Source organism: Panulirus ornatus, chromosome 3, assembly GCF_036320965.1.
Source record: "Panulirus ornatus isolate Po-2019 chromosome 3, ASM3632096v1, whole genome shotgun sequence".
Taxonomy (NCBI): Eukaryota; Metazoa; Arthropoda; class Malacostraca; order Decapoda; family Palinuridae; genus Panulirus; species Panulirus ornatus.
The window spans coordinates 71,093,840-71,120,087 of NC_092226.1; the positions used below are offsets into that span (position 1 = coordinate 71,093,840).

The 26,248-nt window shown below is 38.9% G+C and overlaps 1 protein-coding gene across 1 annotated transcript in view; it reads right to left on the reverse strand.

Annotated features, from left to right (window-relative positions):
- Positions 1-26,248, reverse strand: part of Bre1 (E3 ubiquitin-protein ligase Bre1) — a 60,888-nt gene that overhangs the window by 10,304 nt on the left and 24,336 nt on the right. The window contains exons 13-18 of the mRNA XM_071689177.1: positions 17,407-17,545; positions 11,884-12,012; positions 9,742-9,933; positions 8,305-8,497; positions 4,256-4,350; positions 133-261 (exon numbers count right to left, since the gene is read on the reverse strand). Of these exons, the coding sequence (XP_071545278.1) occupies positions 133-261; positions 4,256-4,350; positions 8,305-8,497; positions 9,742-9,933; positions 11,884-12,012; positions 17,407-17,545 (877 nt within the window). The remainder of the gene's footprint in view (positions 1-132; positions 262-4,255; positions 4,351-8,304; positions 8,498-9,741; positions 9,934-11,883; positions 12,013-17,406; positions 17,546-26,248) is intronic.

Genomic DNA, 26,248 nt, shown 5'->3' on the forward strand with positions numbered 1-26,248 from the left:
CCTGGAATCTTTTATCCACCTGTTTCACATGGTTATACCTGATAAATATTTCAATAAATGCTCAACATCCACCTGTGTGATTCACAATTAGTTTTTCATGACAAGAATAAAAATCTCACAGCTGTTACTTACTTTACAAGATGGACAGGTAAGCGTGTCTTTGTAATCTCGTATTTCCTCCATCAATACCTCATCTGCACGGTCAACCATTTCAAACTTCTTCGCTCTTTCAACTTTCCTTCGTAAACTTGCTATTTCTTCCTGTACAGTAAAGATAACAATGAAACTTGCTTAAGAGATTGTGCACAACTTAAGAAAGGCTTTAAAATAATAATTCATGCAACACTGAACCTTGATTTCAAATCTCATTTTCATATTTCACTTTCTCAACATCTGCCCTCTTGGACTGACTGTTATATTCAACAGATTTTATTATGCAGGTCATTCCACTTTCCCATATCACAATATGGAATAAGGGAACATTCAACTGCATGTGTTCAGCAACGACTAAGCAAACTTCATTAGACCTGTTCTAAAACTTTCACTTTCACCAACTTCAAGGCAGAATTATGAAATATTTTTTCAGCAGATAGGTTTATCCCATGTTAATCACCTACAAGGTAGAATTATGAACATTTTTGGATCATGACATCTGCAATTTCTTGTTTTTGCCCTCTGTCAGTGGCCTGTTAAGAGTGAGGAACTAAAATAATAAGAGGCAGCACCAGAGTTATGGAAACTTTTGCTGTGGCCACTCCCATGTGGGAGTTCCTGGAGAGAATGGGAATCAGATATTAGATGGATAGATGGAAAAGATAAATACATGAGATGAAGGGAAAAATGGAATCCTAGCCATCAAATATGTTACTGCTTTCCCATTCTGACATGCACAGGTCCAAACTGAGCGAGAAAGGTTATATGACTTCCTTCACCCGAAAAGAATGGTTATGCTGACTTCCCTCACAATGAGTGAAACGTGAGAATGCATACAGACATCAACCCTTGTTCTATCTACATCTCTGTGTGGGTTAGGCAGAAACAAAAGACAGTTACCTGGGTCAGAGGAGTGCAGCTGTCACAAACCCTCTTAATACCCAGGTGGACAGCGTAGGTAATATATCTCCCTGGTCATTAGCTGCCTACCAACTACTACCTACAAAGAAATTTGGCTTAAACTGTTTTGATCTATTCTTCAACACCTATAGTCTGAAGGTATTCCAGCAACATTCCAATTTATGAAAACAGCTAAAAATATGTAGACTTTGTTATATCTTAGTAATCATCTTTTTATACCCAATTGCTTTCCCCACTTAGCAAAGTATCAATAGGAGTAAAATAAGCAACAGCCTCATTTGCATACTCTAGCTGTCACATATAATGTACTGAAAACAAACCCTGCTACCCAAAGTTTAGCCCCTTGGACTAATCCATGGTCTACCTTGCCTGCACATGCATGCCTCTCATTCACCTGAATCTTGTGGCCTTTATACCTTCCCCCTTGTTTGCTTTACTTCTATCAAGCAGATTCTCTGTTAAATGTTTTTCTTTCATCCTCTCCAAATGTCTAAACCAATTCAGCACATCCTGATCAGTTCCCTTGAATCATGATTGCTTTTACTACCAAATTTCTTTCTCATAGAATAGAAAAAGATAATGGAAGAAGAAACGAAGATATGCAACAAGCAGACACAAAATAAAGGAATTAGAAAATGATTAATGGTGACACGCAATTAATGGAGTCATATACAAAACAAAAGAAACAGAAATTCAAAGCATGGAACAAAATAAGAAAGTTCTGTTTGCATACATGAATAAGGCAAATACCAAAAGACTGAACAATTCAAAGTAGGGAACTACTATGAAAAATAAAGACAATTGACAAAATATATAATCACTCTGATAAGCAAGCACTTTCAGATTCAGTCTGCTTGGAGAGATAACTAATAGCAAGGATAGAAAGTGAAAAAAAAGACGATGACAGGACTGGTCCTCTTAATAAGGGACAACTTCAAGTTTTCAAAAAATACTGATGAATGTTACCTTTACGTAAAACATAAAAAGATAGCATAACTAAAAGAAAGACTTGTACTGCAGTGCTATCAATTTACAATTGTCCAAAGAACCTTAATCAACCACAAAGAAGACAAAGTCAGGTTAAGTAGGAAGCAACAACACATTCACTCTTTCAGGATGTATAGGATGTATAAAATTTTGATAATTACAAATCTTAATCATGAAGAAACAGACTAAGAGAAGTTAACTCTCTTTTTATCTATAATTACCCAAGGACCAATTTCCATGAAGGAGTGCTGATATCATCCAGAATCTCTTTCTTGAGGCTCCTGCAGCCCAAGGCAGAGTTACTTACAGAAGCAGGGAAATGTGGACAACTTTGGAATGAAAAGTTCTTTGACAGGACTTTACTCCCAATTATCTAGCCTGGCCAAAGGTGACTTTTCACTTTTGCTGCAACCTTTTGCAGGCAGTGCCCAGTAACAATGTGAGTTCAGTCTCTCATGGAGATACAAGTTCTGAAGCGTATGTACAATAAAATCTCCATCAACATATCACTGACCTTACCAGAATCTGAGGGGCAAGTACATCATTATGTGGTGTACCATGAATGAGGTATGGTGGCTAATGACTAGCCTGTTTGCAGATGATTCCGTGTTGTTTGCTGAGAGTGAAGAAGAGTTGCAGAAAGTTGTAAATGTGTTTTATGAAGTGTATAAGCACAGGCAATTGAAGGTAAATATGAGTAAAAATAAAGTAATAGTGTTTGAAAGGAAATGGAGTGAAAGTATGGATTTAGCAAAGCACTATAGAGTGAGAGAAAATGTATTAAACTGCATCAGAGATACCAGACAGAAAGACTGGAAGAGGTGACAGAATTTAAGTATTTGGGAGCTATCTTGGGTAAGTTTAGTAATATGGAAAGAGAGATAAGCAATAGAACAGTACACAATAATGAAGGGTAGAGGTGTACATATGTGAGCAAAGAAATGGTTAAGGGACAGCATAGTCCTCCCAACCCTGACATATGCAGCTGAAACATGGACATAAAATGAGCCAAAGAGGTCAAGAATCCAGGCTGTGAAAATAAGCTATCGGAGAGGGGCATATGGTGAGACTAGATAGAATAAGGAGAGCAATGAGAAGTTGCATGAGAGATCTGATATGGTGGGGAATGCAAAGAGAATGAATTGTGGAGTGATACAAAGAGTGAAATGTTGAGGGCATGTGGATCAGGTATCTGCTTTGAGGAATGTGAGAGAGAAATAGTTATAGAAAGAATGGATTTGCATATGGCATTTGTAAATTTGGAGAAAGCATATGATAGGGTTGATAAAGATGCCTTGTGGGAGGTCTTGAGAATACTCGGTGTGAGAGGAGAGCTGTTAGAAGCAATGACAAGTTTTTATCAAGGGTATAAGGCATGTGTAAGAGCAGGATGAGAGGAGTGTATACCAATCAATTAAGTCATAAAGGGAAAAAATCTTTGCACCTCTCTGGTCCTATCCCACAACTGAAGGGTTAAGAAAGGATATGAGCACACACACTTTGTGTTCCAACCTACCTAACTACTTGGCTCCCTACCTAAGAGGCTCCTTTCCTCTATGGGGCCTTTGCAGTGCTCAGAAAGCCAGCCATGTCCACAGGTCATAAATTGGATTGATGCTGCGAGTATATCTGTGTGGGGCTAGTGTAGGGCTATTGAACAGTAAGTGTTGAAAGCTTCATTGTGATAGATGGAAAGTGGGTATGAAGGGTTTTGAGATATGGAGAGATACTTTTTCTCACATTCACTCCCATCTTCCTAAATCAACACAATCTTCCAAATTCAGCACTACCTTTATGAGTTTCTCTTCAGTTTACTACCACATCCATGTCATCCGCAAACAACACATGATAAATCCCAGGCCCCAACCCCCAGTATACCGATGATTCGGCCCTATCTCCAAGATCCTTGCATTCACCTCCCTTAACACATCATCCATGAACAGATTAAACAGCCATGGTGATATCACACAAACAGATCATAGAAAGAATACCATAAATACTGACCACTGAATCTGGCATGCACACAGGCCTGAAAAAAAGCCGAAACAACATACGAGAAATTTGATAAAAATCACTAGGTTTTTTCCAGGTTCACTTTGCTTTTCCCTTACCATTAGAAACGTATTACTCACAATGTCTTAAATTACAAATCCTAAGTAAATAAAAGAATGAATACTATAAAATTCTGTTATACCTGTACTCTTCTATACTTGAAGGCTTCCTGCTCCAAAGCCATAGTCTTCTCAGCTACTACCTGCTGTGCCTCCTTCATCTGAGCATGGTACTTCTCTGTGGATTAGAGTATTACTGCTAATGAAGTTTGCTTTTCAAAAACTACTTTCGCAATTCCAATCTGTACTTCTCATTCATACCAGCGAATATACTTTAACATCAAGCATGCAAGCAAACACATTAATACACTCAACCTATACAGAAAGCAAGTTCTTGTTCTGCCTCTCCCTAGATGTACAAAAAAGCTGCAATTACATTCTTTTTTCATAAATGGTGCACAAAAAATATCAAAACCATAATCTAATTCTTCTGAATTTCACACATATATTGCCATTTCCTGCATTAGCGAAGTAGCATTAAGAACAGAGGACTGAGCCTATGAGGGAAAATCATCACCTGGCCCTCTTCTCTGTTCCTTCTTTTGGAAAAGTAAAAATTGGAGGGGAGGGTTTCCAGCTCCCTGCTCTCTCCCCTTTCAGTTGCCTTTTGTGACATGCAGGGAATACGTGGGAAGTATTCTTTCTTCCCTATCCCTGAAATCACGGTTATAGAAGGGATACACAGTGGGCCAATAATTACAGCCTTCTAACCATTCAAACACATTATAGCTTACATTTGCTCTTGCTAGTCCTGTATGGGGCTCACATGTTTCCATGAATACTTCCTCCTCACTCTTGCCAAAATAGTACATTTCCACTTCGTTCTTACCTTCAGATAAACTAAAATGAGAGACTTTCTTCCTTAACAGGTTAACTCATACAACATTCTCTATTTCTAAGGGTGCGAAATTCCTTATTAGGGTGTCAAGGAATGGCATACCTAAAAAGTTGGGTGTAATTGGTCTAGCTGGGATGTAAGAGGTGCCACAGATGCACCCCACATGCAAGATGTCTCAAGAGAAGGCATGTCACATTCCACTATGGGCACTCCAGGTATACTGAAGCCTCCAGGGTGCTTCAATAGCTCATCCTTTGTCTGTGATGCCATCTATGGTCAATGAATAAAGTCTACAGTTCATGCAGAATTTCAATTCATCAGGAAGGAAAAAATGTGTAGATCGAAACCAATGGCATCCTACCATGTAAGTGTAGATCAATACCCACAGCACTGATACATAGCATGAAATTAAGTGAAAAACATTAAAAAAAGATGGAAAAAGTCTTTTTACAGTACAAGAGTAGCAGATGAATATATTAAATTGACTGAGGACATGGTATATGCAACCAGGATACATCAATTAAAGATGTATGATAGTGGAGAACATTCAAGAGATAGAGCCCTAATAGTGTAAAAACTCCTCCTCTGTACAGTACGAAAAAGGCAACTGCAAATAGATAATTACACACATACACAGTCTGCTGGCAAATATCAGGAGGATCATTTAACTACATCGATATGGAAATATCTAGAAACTTGTTCATATCCTAAATAATGCAAAAACCAGAATATGCTTCTTAAATTTGGTCACCACACCCATGAAGCACAGAGTCCAGAGGAAGAAAACAGCTGTCTGATCCTGCATCTACAGACACCATTTACGATACACAGGAGATACATGGGCAGTATACTTTCTTTCCTACTCCCAAAGAAATTCACACCATTTACGATACACAGGAGATACATGGGCAGTATTCTTTCTTTCCTAATCCCAAAGAAATTCTGTTTACATAAATATTATGTTTTTTCATATGTGATTGCCATTTCCCACATTAGCGAGGTAGTGCCAGGAACAGATGAAGAAAGGCTGCATCAACTCACATACATTCTCTACCTGGCATGTGTAATGCATCAAAACCACAGCTCCCTATCCACAAACAGGCCCCACAGACCTTTCCCTGGTTTACCAAACAAATTAATAGAATATCAATAAAAATAATAAATATAAATAAAATATATTAACAGAAAATAAATAAAATAATAATCAATTAAAAGTTACTGAAAAATAAGCAAAGTTCTTTAAGAAAAGTCAAATTTGAATGCTTTATCCTTTCCAGTAGACAGAATTTTTTATTTCTTGTTTAAATTTGTTAAGTATATTTAGTAAGATCCATGGAGAGCAGAGAGTGAGGGTAGTGAATTACACAGAGACACTAGCTGGGGAACAGAAATGTGGTTTCAGAAGAGAAGGAGTGTATGAGGTCAAGGTGTCTGCCTTAAATGTGTGTGAAAAATACTTGGAGAGAGATACTAGTCTGTAGCATTTATGGACCTAGAGAAATCATTTGATAAAGCTGACAGGGAAGCCTTAAAGAAGTTGCTACATATGCAGGGGATCAATGTAAAGTTACTAGATGCATCGAGAAGATTTTACTATGCGTAAGACACCTCTATAAAGAGGATGACAAGATGTGTGATGTCACTATGACTTTTTAATCTGTTAATGGACAGGGTGGTGAGGGAGGTAAGAGGGAGGGTCCTGAAAAATGGAGGGTCTCCTGTATGTTAGGGGTGGGTAGGCATGAGGTTAATCAGTTCCTATCTGCATATTACACAAGCTGAGGTGGAAAACTAAAGATAACAGAGTTTAGGAGAATGGGTGAAAGGAAAAAGTTGAGAGTAAATGTACAAAAAATATGAAATGCAGCAAGGGGAGAATGAAATGGGATGGTCTGTGTGGGTTAAAACTGAGAGGACTTGGGTAACCAATACTAGATGTGGCAACATAATGAACCATAGAGACTGAAGTGAACCTCAGGGTGGGAGAAGGGATTAAGGTCCACGGTGCACTATGGAACAGGTGTAAGGAAAGGTTAACATTTGCTATGGAAAGCAAAAATGAATGTTTCAAGGTGTAGCTGTCCTGACTGTTTCACGGATATGAATCTTGGGTCTTGAACACAAAAGAAAGGAAGAGGGCAGATGTATTAGAAATAAAATGCCTGAGGACATGTGGTGCAAGGTGGGTGGCTGATGTACAAAATAACAATATAAGAGAGGTGAGGTAGTGGGTACAGCCTTACTGAGAGGCCAGCAAGTATGAAGTGAAATGGTTTGGGTGAACAGGGAGGCTACAAGGATTGTCATTCCTGCCTATGAGGCAGCATCAGGAACAAATAGGGATGTGTAAATCCAAGGGTCTTGAAGCAAGGAGGGGGTCTGCAGTATGCTGGAGGTGGTGGGCTGTGGGAGGAAAATCTGCTTCTGTATGCACATGACACAGCTCTGGTTGGAGGTGGTGGGCTGTGGAGGAAAATCTGCTGCTGTATGCATATGACACAGCTCTGGTGGCTGACTCCATAAACTTTAGTGGCGAGAGACAGAGTTTAGGAGGGTGTTTTGAAATGGTTTGGGCACATGGAGAGAATGAGTGAGGAAAGATTGACCAAGAGGATATATGTGTCGGAGGTGGAGGGAACGAGGAGAAGAGGGAGACCAAATTGGAGGTGGAAAGATGGAGTGAAAAGGATTTTGTGTGATCGGGGCCTGAACATGCAGGAGGGTGAAAGGAGGGCAAGGAATAGAGTGAATTGGAGCGATGTGGTATACTGGGGTTGACGTGCTGTCAGTGGATTGAATCAAGGCATGTGAAGCGTCCGGGGTAAACCATGGAAAGCTGTGTAGGTATGTATATTTGCGTGTGTGGACGTGTGTATGTACATGTGTATGGGGGGGTTGGGCCATTTCTTTCGTCTGTTTCCTTGCGCTACCTCGCAAACGCGGGAGACAGCGACGAGGTATAAAAAAAAAAAAAAAAAAAAAAATGTAAATATGTGCATAAAAATAAGGTAATGAGGTGCAATTGGGTAGTCAGACATGACTGCCTGAGTGTCAGTCGAAATGAGGAACAAAAGGATATGGAATGTTTTAGGAACCTGGGAAATGATTTGACTGCAGATAGAACCAGAGGGACTGAAATACGTCATAGTGTGGGTGAAGATAGTAAGGTCCTGGGAAAAGACTCATCAATCTACAGCAAAAGATCAGCATTTCACAAGCCCAAAATACTGCAAGTTATTTCACTTACCTCATGATACCTAAAAATGCAAATTCTTTAACATGCTATTCACTCACCTAAATGTAACTTCAGATCTGCAGCTGACTGCGCAGACTCTATAGCTTTTCTTTTGTGCATCTCTAGAGCCTGCTGACGAAGAGAAAGTTCTTTTTCTACTGTTGTTAGATTGTTTTGTAATAAACGTTCTTTCTCCTCTAACTTTCGAACAACCTGATTCTGAGCTTCCACTTGAGTTGTTAAGGTGTTGGTCTGCAATGGTTTAGAAAAAATAAAAAAGATCTCCTTATAAAACATATGCATGTGATAATCATATATCAACTAGATAAATGGCCAAATTAAATTTTCTCTCTTCCAAAATCATCTCTTAATATTCTAAAAAACTTCACGCACATACTATGAAGTAAAGCTGCATAAAGATAGTATTATCATACTAGTAAAAATAACTTGTACCTTTTACTGATGTTTTTCTTATACATAACTGCTTTTCCTGACTTCATTGCATTACTAACAGACAAACAACAACCTCATTTGCACGCACCAGCTCTTTAGCTGTCATTTATAAAGCACCAAAAATATAGCCTACTATCCACTATCATGCCTCGCAGATAGTTCCATACATCACTGATTACTATGCTCTGGTTCACCCCATTGATGGCATGTTGTTCCCATGATAACACATCTATCCAATTCATTCTATGATAAGCACACCTCTCATCCTCCTCAATGTACAAGCCCCAAAGTATCAATCCTTCCACCCTCCACTTCCGACATGATCTTCAAGTCAGGCTTTCTCTGCTAATCCCTTTCTATATAACTGAACATTTAGGCACACCCTTGTAAACCCTCCCAAATTCTGATTAATACTGTGCTATCTATCAAACCTCCCTCTAGTAAACATTCATTAAATGATCAACCCATCTCGCATCACATTCTGCCTTCAAGCATCTTATTTCCAACACATCCATTCTCTTAAAAAATTTTTGCATTCAGGCACTGGAGTTCACTAGTTATGGAGACTCATACCATGGACACCCCACTGAGGGAGTTCCAGTTGGGAACAGGCATTAGAGATATAGACAGATAGATAGAAAGCCCAAGACTTGCATCCACACAACACTGTTGGGACTATCATACTTCCAAATGTACCTATCTTTGCCCTAAAAGATTCTGACGTCTCTCACACACTCCTCAAAGCAACCTAGATCGCACCCTTCTTTCTCACTCTATGGTTCTGCTGCCAAGTCCACTCTCAGGTATCTTGAGCAATCTACTTCCAGTAGCTCTCAAACCATTAAGTTTCATCGTTTTGCTGCACCTTATTCAGTTACTATAACTGAATCATTTGATAAGATACTTCAAGAATCATCCTGCAATGACTACATAAAATAAAATCATATCCATAAGTAAGCTGTTAGTTATAATGGATTACGAAAGGATTATGTCAAAGCAGATTAAAAAAAACACACAAGAAAACTACCATCCTCTTCACCAACCTGCTCATGCAAAACATTCCGTTCTTCATTGGCCAACTGATGTATCTGATTAGATTTAATCCGTTCAGACATAAGTTTAAAATTTGCATCATCTTTTTCTCGTAACTGCTGAATTAATCTTATATTCTGCTCTTGCATATCTTCGAAGGCTTGTCCAGTAACCTCCATCTCATTCAATAGAGTTTCTTCTTCCTGGAAATTATTAAGAAAGGAGGTGACTGTCTTTTGAATTATTGGTAAGGATATTCAATGTATGTATAGATCATGGTGAAGTGCCTGAGGATGGGCAGAATGCGTGCATAATGCCACTGTACAAAGGCAAAGGGAATAAAGATGAGTGTTCAAACTACAGAGGCATAAGTTTGTTGTGTATTCCTGGATAACCATAAGGGATGGTATTGATCGCAAGAGTGAAGGCATGTACAGGAAACAGCATCACCACCCCCTGCATCGCAAGGTAGTGCCAGGAAAACATACAAAAGAGGCCTATTTCATTCACACTCAGTCGTCTAGCTGTCATGTGTAATGCACAAAACCACACCTCCCTATCCACATCTAGGCCCCACAGGCCTTTTCCATGGTTTACTCCAAATGTTTCACATGCCCTGGTTCATTCCACTGACAGCACGTCAACCCCAGTATACCACATCATTCCAATTCACTTTGTTTCTTGTACGCCTCTCACCCTCCTGCATGTTCAGGCCCTGAATGCTCAATATCTTTTTCACTCCATCCTTCCACCTCCATTTTGGTCTCCTGCTTCTCCTTGTTCCCTCCACCTCTGACACATATATCCTTTTTGTCAATCTTTCCTCACTCATTCTCTCAATATGTCCAAATCATTTCAACACATCTATTCTCCTCTCTCCACCACACTCTTTTTACTACCACACATCTCTCTTACCCTTTAGTTACTTACTCAGTCAAACCACCTCACACCACATATTGTCCTCAAACATTTAATTTCCAACACATCCACCCTCTTCCATACAACACAATTCATGGCCCATGCCTGGCAACCATATAATATTGTTGAAACTGCTATTCTTCAAACATACCCATTTTTGCACTCCAAGATAACTCCCTCTCTTTCCACACATTCTTCATCGCTCCAAGAACTTTCACCACCTCCCCCAACCTATTACTCACTTCCACTTCCATGGTTCCATTCACTGCTAAGTCCACTCCCAGATATTTAATACACTTCAATTCCTCCAATTCCTCTCCATTCAAACTCACATCCCAACTAACTTGTCCTTCAACCCTGCTGTCCCTAATAACCTTGCTCTGATTCACATTTACTCTCAACTCTCTCCTTTCACACTTCTCCAAACTCAGTCACCAACTTATGCAGTTTCTCACTCTTATCAGCCATCAGTGCTGTATAATCGGCAAACAACAACTGACTTCCCAGGCCCTCTCATCCCCAACAGACTGTATACTTGCCCTCTCTCCAAAACTCTTGCATTTACTCCTCAATTGCAAAGAATGATACAGGTTCTTCAACATGTAAAAATCTGGGAAACATGAGAAGTACTTTTGATGCTTTAATTGACTTCATTATGTATGTCAGGATACAAATAGTATGGTGAAAAGAGAGGAGATATAAATGCTCTGCATAAGATGAAAAGCAGCAAAATAGCAGAAGTGAAGATGAATGTAGCCGAGTTTCTCTAAAATGAGGACATAGTAGGTGAATCATTAATTACGGTACTTGATGTTTGATGGCCCAAGGTAAAGTTCCTAAGCAGTCAGTATGCATATTTTGTGCCGTTATATAAAGGCAAGAAGAAAAAAATGAGCTCCCACATTAAAGGTACAATTGGAAAGGAGCAATATGCTTATGTACTTAACCATGTTCTTATTCAAAGTGCATGGCATTATTACAAGTCCCAAAAAAGTAAACACCCCCATTTAAAGTATAATATGAATATATTTATTCCAACTCTGAGCAGGATAATTCAAAATCTTTAATTCCTAGTACAACCCTATATGGAAAGACATGAAGTCACCATATACAGAAATTTTGCTTGTCCATCACTTATGTAAAAGCACAACACTACTTAACAGACATATACAAAACCACATACAGAATATCTATGCAATCCATTTCCATATAAAAGATAACCAGTCATTACACACTTGTTTCTGAACTGCAACTTGTCTCTGAAGCTGGTGAACAGATTCTTCTAACTGTTTGATCTTGCGAATGGCCTCTTCATCTGCCAGCTTTTTTCTCTCTTCTCGCTTACTCTCTTGAAGTTTCTTTACCTAAAAAATCAAGTAGATGTATAATTGCGATACCACTTTCTTTCAAAGAACCAGATACAGATAGGACTGGAACATGCTAGGATATCTGTAAAAGAATCAGATATTCCAGAGAAAAGGCTAGTTGTAAAAGAACCAAACATTACAGAGAAAAGGCTAGATGTAAAATAATCAGATATTCAAGAGAAAGTATTTTGAAGCAGAAATCAAATAAAGTGTAAATAATTCAGAGCAAAATAAAGGTATGTTTAATATATCAACTCCTGCTGAATGCGAATCAACTTTCAAGCCTGTCATCATTACTACAAATAACCCTTCCTCATGTCACTCTGTGGGTAGATACGACATTGTTCCTCATACTAAGACATACATCAAACTTACCATATGGTCAACCTATAACTTCTTTTTCTATGACTATAATCACTGCAAGTAAAATGCTAAATCTGTAACCTTACATTCCTTACACAGGAACCTCTTTCTATCTTTATAAGGTTCCTACAGTACTCAGGAAGCTGGCCACATCCACTGGTTTGTACCTCAGGTTATAAAGTGATGTGTGTGTGTATCTATGTGCAGAGAACTAAACAATAAGCACTCATTGTCTGTAATATAATAGCTGCATCATGAGCATGATGATACATTGAACCTATGTTGCAGTGCAGTAGGGTTGCCTGTGTCCACAGCAAGTGTGACTCATGTTTGCGGAGTGTGGCCTCTGAGGGGTGAACATCTCGTAGGTTGGATTTTAAAACCGAGTTGGGAGTGCTGCTGTACAATAATTTTTGGATTATCTCAGTGATCATGGGTCCTGTCAAGCATTACATTTGTTAGGGGTGGGAGAATCTGTACGTAGAGACTGCTGAAGTACGAGGTGGAGGTAAGCCTTCTATTTCTACTTAGGGGCTGGTGATTCATTATAGAATGGTTTGGGTGGGAGGGGTCTAATGCTTAACAAACAATAGAGTGATAACTCCCTGCAATGCTGTCACTAAACCTCGTGATCCATGGGAAATAATATCTTCCTTGTCAGTGTCTGCTTACCACCTACTACCTATTTGTAGGTAATTACACAGAGTAGTTAAGAATAAGAGTAAGATGTCAGTGTGAACATAACTATCTACTTTGTAATTACCTATTAATGCTATACAAGGAGTACGTTCTACAGAAGCGAGATTACTATCTGTGATTAACATATGTGTATCATGGGATGAACGTTTCACACTCGTGTTGCCCTGTCTCTTATCTTTGTATTTGTGTACCATGTCTCTCCTAAGTGTACACATACTAAGGACATGGTAAAAGCAGACAGCATACATATGTTCAAGAAGTTGTAAGAGAGCAGAGGATATTCAGGTGATGGGGCCTAAAAGGTGTAAAACTCCCACCCAATATGGCACAAATAGGTAATTACATCAGCCTAAGCCATGTATCCAGTTATTAAGCAGCCCAGGAAGAGAGTGAACAACTGGGATGGGTATGGACTGACTGCTGTGCCCAAGATTTGAACCCATGTGTGGGAGGAAGTATCAATTTTTTACCTATTTGGGACTCAATAGCTATAATCTGTGTTAACTCCATAAGGTTCCAACTAACCATTTATGGGAAACGTAGTTACACAAAAGACATGCAGACTGTCTAGCTCTAAAGTATGGTATTGTCAGGTACAATGTGGTTTTCATCAAGTGTTCTTAATTCACTACAAATTCTTATGTTTTACATGGGACTGCATGCTGACATTTGTCTTCCAATGCAAAATCCTCAGGCCCATTAATATCCTCTAATGTCCTCTGGTAAGGAGCGGGCAGAGCTTAAGGGACTGACTATTGAAGAATAGTTGAGTGTTCAACCACACATGCTAATGCTTCTAAGCGCATAGTGTATGACGAGTTTAATCATTAAATGATGTACAGAGTATAGTGTTTTGCGATCGTACATACTTATTGGTGATACAAGTGCCTCTTGTACAGTGAGACTGTAAACACATCAGCGATAAGTGATAAATATTTCAAATACAACATGTACAGTTTAAATTAGGTGTTGAGTGCCAAGCACAAAGCCCCAATGCATCACTCATGTACCCTATGCCACTGCCACCCTCTGACCGCTATAACGGCTTCAAAACTCACCCCTTAATGAAAGTACCTAATATGATTCTGTTTTCGATATCTTATATATTTCCATATGTTCCATTAGTGACCCATATTCTAGGGGGATTTACATAACTGAAGACCCACAAAGTTGGAAAGGACCAAGCCCCATATAAGCCAAGCTACCAAGAGTTACTGCATTTGCATTTACATATTTGTACTGTGCAGGGAGGGAGTTTTACATTCATGGCCCCAACTCTATAACATTTTCTGCTACCATAAAACTTTTTAAACCTCTCTTTGATGTCAGCATTCACATTTTCTTCCTCATTTTATTCCAATCATCCATAACTCCTATGCAATAAAATCATCTTTTTTCAAAATATATTCACCATATGCAACTATGTTTTCTTAGTTTAGTGCAGTAATCAACCAGTGCAAAATAAGCTCTTAAAAGAGTTTAAGTCTTTCACTCCTGACTGTACTGAAAAAGTTATATTTCCCAGTGTGATAAATATGAGCAATACATGAAATGTTTTGAAGTGGTTTGGTCACATGGAGAGTATGAGTGAGGAAAGATTGACAAAGAGGATATATGTGTCAGAGGTGGAGAGAACAAGAAGTGGGAGACCAAATTGGAGGTGGAAAGATGGAGTGAAAAAGATTTTGAGTGATCAGGGCCTGAACATGCAGGAGGGTGAAAGGCGTGCAAGGAATAGAGTGAATTGGAATGATGTGGTATACTGGGGCCAACATGCTGTCAATGGATTGAACCAGGGCATGTGAAGCATCTGGGGTAAACCATGGAAAGTTCTGTGGGGCCTGGATGTGGAAAGGGAGCTGTGGTTTCGGTGCATTGTGACATGACAGCTAGAGACTGAGTTTGAACGAATGGGGCCTTTGTTGTCTTTTCCTAGCACTACCTCGCACACATGAGGGGGGAGGGGGTTGTTATTACATGTGTGGCGAGGTGGTGATGGGAATGAATAAAGGCAGACAGTATGAATTATGTACACGTATATATATATGTATGTGTCTGTGTGTGTATATACATGTATACGTTGAGAGGTATAGGTATGTATATTTGCGCGTGTGGACGTGTATGTATATACATGTGTATGTGGGTGGGTTGGGCCATTCTTTTGTCTGTTTCCTTGCACTACCTCGCTAACGCGGGAGACAGCAACAAAGCAAATAGATAAATATATACATATACTATATGAGTAATTCAAATGATAACAAACATTTAAACCAAGTGGAAGACAATATATAAAGGCCTTGGCACCATTCCTAAAAATCTATATCAAGTAATCTATGACTAATTGTGTTTTCTGGCTGATTCGTCTTCTTTCCCTATGCTTGGATATCAAGTTTTAATCTATTCAATATTTCTCGTCATGAATGTCCAAATAGGACAACTGGCTGTCACTGTCATCTGATATCATATGAACCTCATAAAATCTTCTTAATTTACACTTTACAGTGGGACAGGGGCTCAGGTGGGACGATGCACTGGGTTCTCCTACCATGGTCTTTTCTCATTAACTTGAGTCTTGTGGACATTTTTGAAAGCAAGAGAGTTATGGAGGACATCATGGCAATATATACATGCCTGCAGTGAGTAGAGGAAACAATGGTGAGAAGATTCAGGAAGTATGGTGTATATGTTAAGGACTACACTGGTCAACCACTTGCTGTAAGCAGCAAGGAAAGGCTTAATGATTTGTATAAAAAAAAGATGTTTTTTCTGTGTATCATATGGTGCAAACCGAAATAATAATTTCCAGGAAAACTTACATGACTAGGAGTCCCTTCATGAATGACTCAAATACCAAAGGCCTTCAGTGTACACAATTCATATCCATCAAGCTGATGAGCACAATCTTTTTTGTGAAGTAAAATAAAATGAAATTTGGGAAGTATCGGGAATGCAATACTTTTTACCTCATATATTAGATCAGCTTTACAAGAGACTCACTTTATTTGCATTTTTCCAGGAATGCATCCCCTGTGCACAGTTGGTGAAAGATGTGCCATTATTGGTATATTACCTTTTTGTGCCAGAATATAACTACAAAAAAGGCATTAGTGCATTTCTACAGGAGCAGGTAAACTTATAATCAATTCCCTCAATTTTCTTTACCAAAGACTATTTAACTGAACCAGCACTTTGGTCTGCCACAAAACAGAGTTAAATGGAGAAGTAGGACAAGAAAAAGCCTTATACTCCAACTAAGATGAATCATCAATTCCATCAAGGATAAGGCAGGAAAAGCCTGAGAAGCTAAGACATTTGAAATAGGCAGTCACTTTTAATCCTGCTTCATTTGCTCTTTTTTAAGACACAACACACCATATCTTATGACAAGTGAATAAGTTGTATATGATAAGGTCTTGGCATATCATGCAATCATTCATGGAAACGCATATTTATAATCAGGTCTCCTTAGCCCTCCTCCATTGTTCTAAACTAAATGTGCAATGAATGAAATGGTTCTAAGATGATGCACGGGTGCCCTAAGGGGGTATATGGAGGCATATGAAGGAGGTATCAAACAAATGATCTGCTTCAAAGAGCTTCCATGGTTCAGCATGGTTAGCTGATGCCTTTATCAATTAGCAAGCAACTATAAAGTCTGATATCCAACCTGCCTCCTCATAGGAAAGATAATGGGTAAATTAAAGCAAACAATTAAGAAAAAAGTATCTGGCACTCATCAAACTTGACACATATAATGTAAAGTATCATGACTGCATTATTCTTGAAAGAGTAACCAATATGGCAACTTCACAGTTAAAAATCGACTGTTGATGTGATACTCACTGGCCAGCCTGACAAACAAAAGTCCTTCACTATATCTTAATGATTTACAGCTTCATACCCAATTCAACTTGCAAGCGTCATTCCTTGGATCATTGTAGTCTTCACAAGGATGCTTCTGAAAACATGTTGCTGAAAGTTGTGTTCATGTTGAAAAAACACAATAAACAGTACTTAAACACACACACAAGCACTAAGGGAACTGGAACAATTTATAAATGAATGGATTCTTAGGGAAGTGTGAGCATTGTAACTCATCAAGGGATGGACAAATGTTTTACTATACGATGGATGTGAGAAAAAAGTTAGTGAGTCTGTGACTAAGCATAATCTAAAAAGTCATTCTTAAATTATTTACCAAGATTGAACATAAATCTGTCAATATCTATACCATAAAAAGCAGAGGGTTGACAAGCTTCATAGAGAGAAAATACATTTTACAGAAAAAAAAGTAGTCAACACTTAAATTCATATACTTTGAACAAGTACCTGTGCTTTAAGTTCTTCTACCTCTTGTCTAGCCTTCTTCTCTGCAGCCATAAGCTGCACTTTATCACGCTGCTCCTTGCCAACACCCTTGTACATATCTAGTAGTAGCTTTAGCTCTCTATAATCATTTACAGCCTTCCTAAGGAGAGAGAAAGAAAAGATAAAAAAATAAGAAATTTGTGCTTTACACTGCTAAGCCCTACAAATATGAACATGTCTTATGAAAAATGAAAAATAAAATCTCTGTATAATAAGCTTCGAACTGGAAAGCAATTACAGGCTTCTTTGCATTAACCTGAATTACACAAAAAACTTTCTTAAAAAAGGTACTATTTGAAGTTCTTTTATGAGATTTGGTTTCACAAACTCAATCAAGAATGAAAACAAAATAACAATGATATCATAATACGACACATATTATCGCATGAAGATATTTCACAAGCTCCGATAGTGTTATTTTTCTTCAACCCACAACTGTAAGTTCAAAGTGAAGGGAGCAATGAGATGGATATGCATGGATGGAGTGAATAGCTTTTGAGGTAATGAGACATGAAATATCTGGACGGCAAATGAAATCCACCGGATGGACTGGATTATTGTGGAATATAAGGGTGAGAAATGAGCTTGTAGGTAGTAGTTAGTAGGCAGCCACCGACCAAGGAGGGATACTACCAGTACTACATGCCTCGGTATTGGAAGAGTTGGTGATAGCTTCGTAGTGAGCCAGCACTTCGGTGGTTGTCAAGTTGCATTCCTCTGACCCAAGTAGCTGTTTTTTCTTTCTGCCTCACCCACACATGGAGCACTGGCACTCTATCCACAAACATACAATCTTTCCTTGTCACACATAACACTTGACAACATTAAACTTGCACAATAATTCTTTGTTATTCTAGATTTTTCCTGTGGCGAGCACTGCACTAGCCCATCTTTTGGCAAAATGGTAGGAGGAATAGATAGAGGTATTAGGTAGGAACATTAGGTAGAAGTAGTAGGTAGGAATATCAGGTAAGAGCATTAGGTAAAAGTAATTGGTTGGAACATTAGGTAGACACATTAGGTGGTAGTACTCAGTAGGAAAATTAGATAGGAGCCTTTGAAAACACTGCCCTTGAGTTGCCCTCTGCCATTGGTATGTTAAGGAATGAGGCACTAAAAGATAAAAATCTATGGAGAAACTTTTGTTGAGGCCACCCACTTGATGTTCTTGAAGGGAGCAGGTGTCAGAGAATAGATACAGACATGTGCTGTCAACAGAGTAAACCAAGGCAGATGAAAAGATTTTTCACTTTTCCAAAAGATACAGAAAAAGGGGGCAGGTAAGGATTTTTCCTCTGAGGCTCAGTTCTGTTCGTAAGGTTACCTCACTAATGTGGGAAATGGCAAATACATGGGAGGGTATTGATTGAGAGGGTAAAGGCATGTACAAAGCATCAGATTGGGGAAGAGCAGTGCGGTGTCAGAAGAAGTAGAGGATGTGTGGATCAAGTGTTTGTTTTGAAGAATGTATGTGAAAAATAATTAGAAAAACAGAAGAATTTGTATGTAGCATTTACGGGTCTGGAAAAGGAATATGATAGGGTTGACAGAGATGCTTTGTAGAAGGTATTTAAGAGTATATGGCATGGGAGGTAAGTTGCAAGAAGCAGTGAAAAGTTTTTACCAAGGATGTAAGGCATGTGTATGAGAAGAAAGATAGGAAAGTGATTGGTTCCCAGTGAATGTCAGTTTGTGGCAAAGGTGTGTGATGTCTCCATGCTTGTGTAATTTGTTTATGGATGGAGTGGTTAGGGAAGTGAATGCAAGAGTTTTGGAGAGTGGGGAAAGTATGCAGTCTGTTCTGGAAAAGAGGTTTGGGAAGTGAGTCAGTTATTGTTCGCTGATGATACAGCGCTGGTGGTTGATTCAGATGAGAAACTGCAGAAGTTGGTGACTAAGTTTGGTAAAGTGTGTTAAAGAAGAAAGCTGAGAGTAAATATGAATAAGAGCAAGGTTATTAGGTTCAGTAGGGTCGAGGGACAAGTCAACTGGAAGGTAAGTTTAAATGGAGAAAAACTGAAGGAAGCAAAGTATTTTAGATATCTAGGAGTGGATTTAGCAGCAGAAGGAACCATGGAAGCGGAAATGAGTCACACACTGTGGGGGAAGGTTCTGGGAGTGTTTAAGAATGTATGGAAGGCAAGAACATTACCTCAAAGAGCAAAACTGGGTATGTTTGAAGGAATTGTGGTTCCAACAATGTTATATGGCTGCAAGGCATTGGCTATGGATAGGGTTGTGCAGAGGAGGGTGGATGTGTTGGAAATGAAATGTTTGAGGACAATATATGGTTTGAGGTGGTTTGATTGATTAAGTAATGAGAGGGTAAGAGAGATGTGTGGTAATAAAAAGAGTGTGGGTGAGAGGGAAGAAGAGGGTGTATTGAAATGGTTTGGTCACATGGAGAGAATGAGTGACGAAAGATTGACAAAGAGGATATATGTGTCAGAGGTAGAGGGAACAAGAAGTGGGAGACCAAATTGGAGGTGGAAGGATGGAGTGAAAAAGATTATGAGCGATCGGGGCCAGAACATACAGGAGCATGAAAGGCTTGCAAGGAATAGAGTAAATTGGGACAATGTGGTATACCGGGGTCGACATGCTGGGGTAAACCATGGAAAATTTTGTGGGGCCTGGATGTGGAACGGGAGCTGTGGTTTCGGTGCATCATACATGACAGCTAGAGACTGAATGTGAACGAATGTGGCCTTTGTTGTCCTTTCCTTGTGCTACCTCGCACACACACGGGAGGAGGGGTGGTGCTATTTCATGTGTGGCGGGGTGGTGACAGGAATGGATGAAGGAAGCAAGTATGAATATGCACGTGTATATACGTATATGTCTGTGTATGTATATGTATGTATATGTTGAAGTGTATAGGTACATATATGTGCATGTGTGGGCGTTTATGTACATACATGTATACATGTGTATGTGCACCTCTTCAGAAGCCAGTGCTTCCACTGGTCAGAAGCAAAGGTCATAAACTATAGAGATGTAATGATGCTGTGCATGCATCTATGTGCATACTGCAGTGTAGTTAAGTGCTTCATGTCTTTGTTGTGGTAGTTATACTGTGGGCATGAGGAGTCTTGGGATACATTGCAACGATGTTTGCTGTGTTGTTGGGATGGGTATCATCCAGAGGTACGATGGGAAAGTGTGACTTGTGTTTGTGAGGTGAAAGGTAGGTTATCTGCATTCAAAAGGACCTTCACATGGCAGTCTGCAAGAGGAGATGGAAGGTCATGTTGGAAGATACTGAACAAGGTTGGAAAAAACTGCTTTTCCTAGAATTCCAGAGCACAACTTAAAGATTTTAAAGGAGAAGCCTCAGTAAGTAACTAGCTTTGTGGCCAACTACAAAGTCTGCTAACTACTTTTTGTCATTATTATGGAGGAAGGTTCGAGTGTTGTTTGTTAAAGAATGTGTCTGGAGACAGAGTCAAATGCTTTGTTGATGTTTACTGCCAAAAAGAGGGTTGGGGGTTGTGGTTACAGTTGAAGCCATCCATTATGTATTATGTTATGCTTGTGTCTAGTGTGGTTGTGAAGTGACTGGGTTTAAGGTCATGTTCTGTAGGCTGGAGTGAAATATTTTGCTTCATTGTAAGTCAGTTATGAATTTATAAAGTTTTAGCACCCATCTGCAAGACAGACACATAAATAAATTGATGCCCTCTTTTGATAAAGAATGTAAATTGCTGGACACTGTTAAATACCTTCATTATGGAGCTGTAGGTCCTAATGAGATCCCAGTGAGCATTATCAAACTGTGGCTCTGCTAATAACCCCATTTCTCCTATACAATTCCAGTTCATTCTTCTCATCTGGCATTTTCCTGGGTAAGTTACCTAAAGAAAAGACAGGGTAGAAAAGAGTAAGACTGGTATGTTTTTCGTAAGAAAGAATTTAAGCAGTGAGTATGATGCAAGGTCCAAGAGCAAGTCAGATAGGGGGTTATTCAGATCATATGTTAGTAGTATGTGGGTTAAGTTTCAATTCTAGAAAGATGAATAAACAGGAAGATGATATAACTTAAGAAGTTAATGAACAAAACTGTTTATATTCCCAAGAGACATCAAATGAAAAGCTGTCGATCTGTAAAAACGGAGGCTACGGTGACATGTAGAAACTTGATGGCTGCCTTAACACATGATACCATAAGGGTGTGGGCATCATAAAATATGTTGTGAAGAAGCATAACACAGCAGAATGAAGATAAAATCCCTTAGCATTCTCAATAAAATTCATATGCTACATCTTTAAGTATGCCTCACCTGCTTGGTCTTCCATTTGCTCACAAAAAACAAACAACACACAAAACAAAAATATCATTGGCTGCCTAACAACTACAAATACTTGACATTCACAAAATGAAACAAAGATCCCCCAAATATAATCCAAACTAAACATGCTCAGCACTCAGCTCTTTGCAACAGCACTAGAACTTCTCCAGTCTAAAACAATCCACAACTAATCACCAACCTATAAGTAGAAACAAGAAGCCTAACTGTTTCACACTTCAGCATATCTTTTCAACCAATCCGACAAAATGCTTTCACAACTCGTTTAAACACCAACCCACCAGACATACATCCATTTGAAACCACACTTCCCCTATATACATGAGTCATACTTTCCAACCCACACCCTGGACATCACCTACCTGAACATTATTGTAAATACAGATACAACACATCACAGGACCTTCATGCCCATGATGCACAACTACCACAATTAAGACACTGAACGCTTACTGCTCAGTTACACTGCATAGATAGACACAGACACATCATTACACTTTATAACCTAAGGTCCTGCCTAGTGGATGTGGCTGGCTTTCTGGGTGCTGCAGGAGTTTCATAGAGGTAGAAGGGACTCCTGGACCAGGAAGTTGGGGAAAATGATACTCATACATCAAGTGCATAAAAATGTTGAAATTAATACATGTAAGAGCAAAGTTTGTTTCTAAAAGGGAATAACACTCAAACCATAACATCAAACTAACTGGAAAAGTAAAAACTGCTTCTAAGTTCTAGTACTAGGGAACACACGTTAACATGGATGGTGTGTGAAAGTTCTGAAGATACAATCAAAAGAGAATTGGAATAAGAAGAATATAGCACAAAGTTTCATGAGCATGTGTTTTTCTAAGTCAAAACTCTATAGGAAGGATGTGACTCCACTTTTCCAGAATCCAGGCTGGTCAATAAAAGTGGATGGATAATCTAAGCAGTGAGGTTAGAATAAGGGTGTCAGAAAAGCATGTGCATGAAAGCTTGAAGGGGTAAGCCCACAGAAGATAGATGATTAGATTATAAGTGTGGTAGTGTGACAATACATACCAGGAACCAAGACAGAGGACAAAAGAAATGAACAGTACTGTGATTAAGAGGCAGACTGGAACAAAGGTGGATGGATGCAGTGAAAGATTTCTTGAAGGGCTGAGATATTTCATGAAAGGATGCCCAGGAATTTATTGTTAAGGGTCTGTAAAGGAAGCCTTCTGCACATAAAAGCAAATACGTGTATGGAGATGCAAGGCTTCCTTAACTGTTTCTTCAACAAAAATTTTTCTATGAGCAAAGGAATCCACTTCAAAAGGAGTTATATTCATATGAAAAGATTCACCCTACATAACTCTTTCGTGTGGACTTAACTGAAATTGCTTACAACCAATATACCATGTTCTGTCCTGATATGATTTACACAATATCTAATGAGAACGGACTGAAAAATTTGACGATTAGGACTTAATATGCTGATGAAATTTAATGCATACTTAACAAAGACGGGGGCGATGAGGATTGAAGCGCTGTTGGAATGGGATGGAGTAAAGTGAAACAACACTGGATGTACGAGGATGCGCCCTAAGCCTGTCTACATTACACCGTGAATTGCCTGATTCAGCAACTGTTGCCATATCACAGGTAAAGCTCACAGAATTTTATGGATACTTACTGAAACATGTGGAGATAAAGGTTTGTCAAGCTGCTATGGTGAGATGGAGAAGAAACCCTTTGTCATCCCCAGAGTTATCTGACTCAACATACATTGCTGAATCACTGGTACTGCTGATTTTACACTGTCTTTCATAAACCCAAGTTTTTCTTAAATTAGCAAGGGCTTGCTTTTAAATAAAATAAACCACAGCATTTCCTTCAAGCAGAAGCAAGCAATTTTTTGTGGCAATGAATTGAGAAGCAATCTTTTCCTTCCTCTCAACTGAATGTCCAGGTAGGGATTCCTTGCTAATTAGAAATTCAGTCACTCTCAACCACACTTTAAATACATATTGAGGGTGTGTAATCTTCCTCAATGACTTTCACTAAATACACATGAAATGACATGTAATAGTTAAGTAACTGAGAACACAAAATATAGCAAGAAATAATTTTGTTTACAAGCTGACCACCAAGAGGTAAGATACATTTCTCTAAACACATTTTGCCAGCACTTATGAGATATGAATCTAAAACTACTTTGCTGTGACATCATCACAGAAAGCAAAATGCTTGAAAAACCTTACAACACCTTGAAACATCTCATTATCAAAAGAAAAGAAAGGTAAATACAATATATTCCTGGCTCAAACTCGCTTAGGAAGTGAGTAGCAAAGCTGTTTCCTGTGGGGCCAAGGTGGTGATGCTGTTTCCTATGGGGTAGGGTGACACAGAGAATGGATGATTGCAAGCAAGTATATGTACATGTTTATATATGTATGTGTAATACTTCCCATGTATTCCCTGCATGCCACAAAAGGCAACTAAAAGGAAAGGGAGCAAGGGACTGGAAATCCTCCTCTCCAGTTTTTACTTTCCCAAAAGAAGGTATGGAGAAGGGGGCCAAATGAGGATTTTCCCTCTAAGGTTCAGTCCCCTGTTCTTAACACTACCTCACAAAGGTGGGAAATGGTGAATATGCATGAAAAAAATGTATATACATGAACATATACGTGAAACGTTACCCTGGGGATAGGGGAGAAAGAATACGTTCCACGTATTCCCTGCGTGTCACAGAAGGCAACTAAAAGGGAAGGGAACGGGGGGCTGGAAATCCTCCCATTTATAATTTTCCAAAACAAGGAACGGAGAGGTGGGCCAAGTGAGGATATATCCTCTAAGGCTCACTCCTGTTCTTAATGCTACCTCGCTAATGCAAAATAAAGCGAATATGTATGAAAAAAAAAAATGTGAATGTCTAGGGTAAACCATGGAAAAGTCTGTGGGGGCCTGGATGTGGATAGGGAGCTGTGGTTTTGGTGCATTACACATAACAGCTAGAGACTGAGTGTGAACAAATGTGGCCTTTTTCTGTCTGTTTTCCTGGCACTACCTTGCTCAAGCAAGTGGTAGTGATGCTGTTTCTTGTGGGGCAGGGTAGTGCCAGGAATGGATGAAGGAAAGCAAGTGTGAATATGTATATGTGTATATATGTATATAAGTCTGTGTATGCATATGCTGACATGCATATGTGCAAGTATGGGCATTTATGTATATATATGTGTATATGAGTGGACAGGCTATTCTTTGTCTGTTTCCTGGCGCTGCCTCGCTGATGCGGGAAACAGCAATTAAGAATAACATTACATGAAAGTGCACTTGGGAACTTATTGAATGTGGTCTTTTCCTAGGGCTATCTCGCGCACATGCGGGGGGAAGGGGTTGTTATTTCATGTGTGGCGGGGTGGCGATGGGAATGAATAAGGGCTGACAGTATGAATTATGTACATGTGCATATATGGATACGTCTGTGTGTGTATATATATGTATACACTGAGATGTATAGGTATATATATGTGCGTGTGTGGACGTGTATGTATATACATGTGTATGTTGGTGGGTTGAGCCATTCTTTCGTCTGTTTCCTTATGCTACCTCACTAACATGGAAGACAGCGACAAAGTATAATAAATATAAATGAAATATATATGTATATTCCTAAGAGTTCACGGGGAAAATGAAACACAATAAATTCCCAAGCGCACTTTCGTGTAATAATCACTGGGTCTTCTCCAAAATTTTTTCTATTCATAGATGGATCAGTTGCAGCAACTCTTCGAACAGCTGCTCTGTATCATACAAGTTTGGATAAGTATGATCTGGTAGAGCCTACCAGTTCCTGGTTGGTGAATTCTTCAAGTCAACCAACTAAATCTCAACTAGAACTTACTCAGAAAACAATGACCTAATGAAAGCATCATAAACCAATCACAACGCACAACTTGATGTCTGTTTGGGATGATCTCATATACTTTTATATTGGGCAGACTGGTAAGGATCTTTCTGTTAGACTTAAGCAACATAAATATAGTATAAGAACAGGACTAGAATCAAATGCCTTATTTAATCATGTTAAAAGCTATGATAATTGTAATGACTGGAGTAATGCCATCTCAGTTATTAACTCTAACTCAATTACCATGAGAAATATCACTGAATCTTCCATTATTGAATACACAAAGAATTATAATCTTAATATTAGTGATGGTCTATACAAATTAGATAACTTTATTGTTGATAAAATTTGTAAAATGATAAGTTTATGATACACTCATTGTCTGTCTTGGACAATTGCATGGCGTCCTAGCTACGTCTCTTCGTTATATATCAACTGACTGTTATATTTCTCTCTTGTGTTCTCCCCTGATGATGTCATTATCACACGAAAGTGCACTTGGGAACTTATCGTGTTTCATTTTCCCCGTGGACTCTGAGGAATACACTTCATCACACGCAAAATTGTGATCCTTTCCAACATATATATATATGTGTGTGTCTGTGTGTACACAAGTGGATGA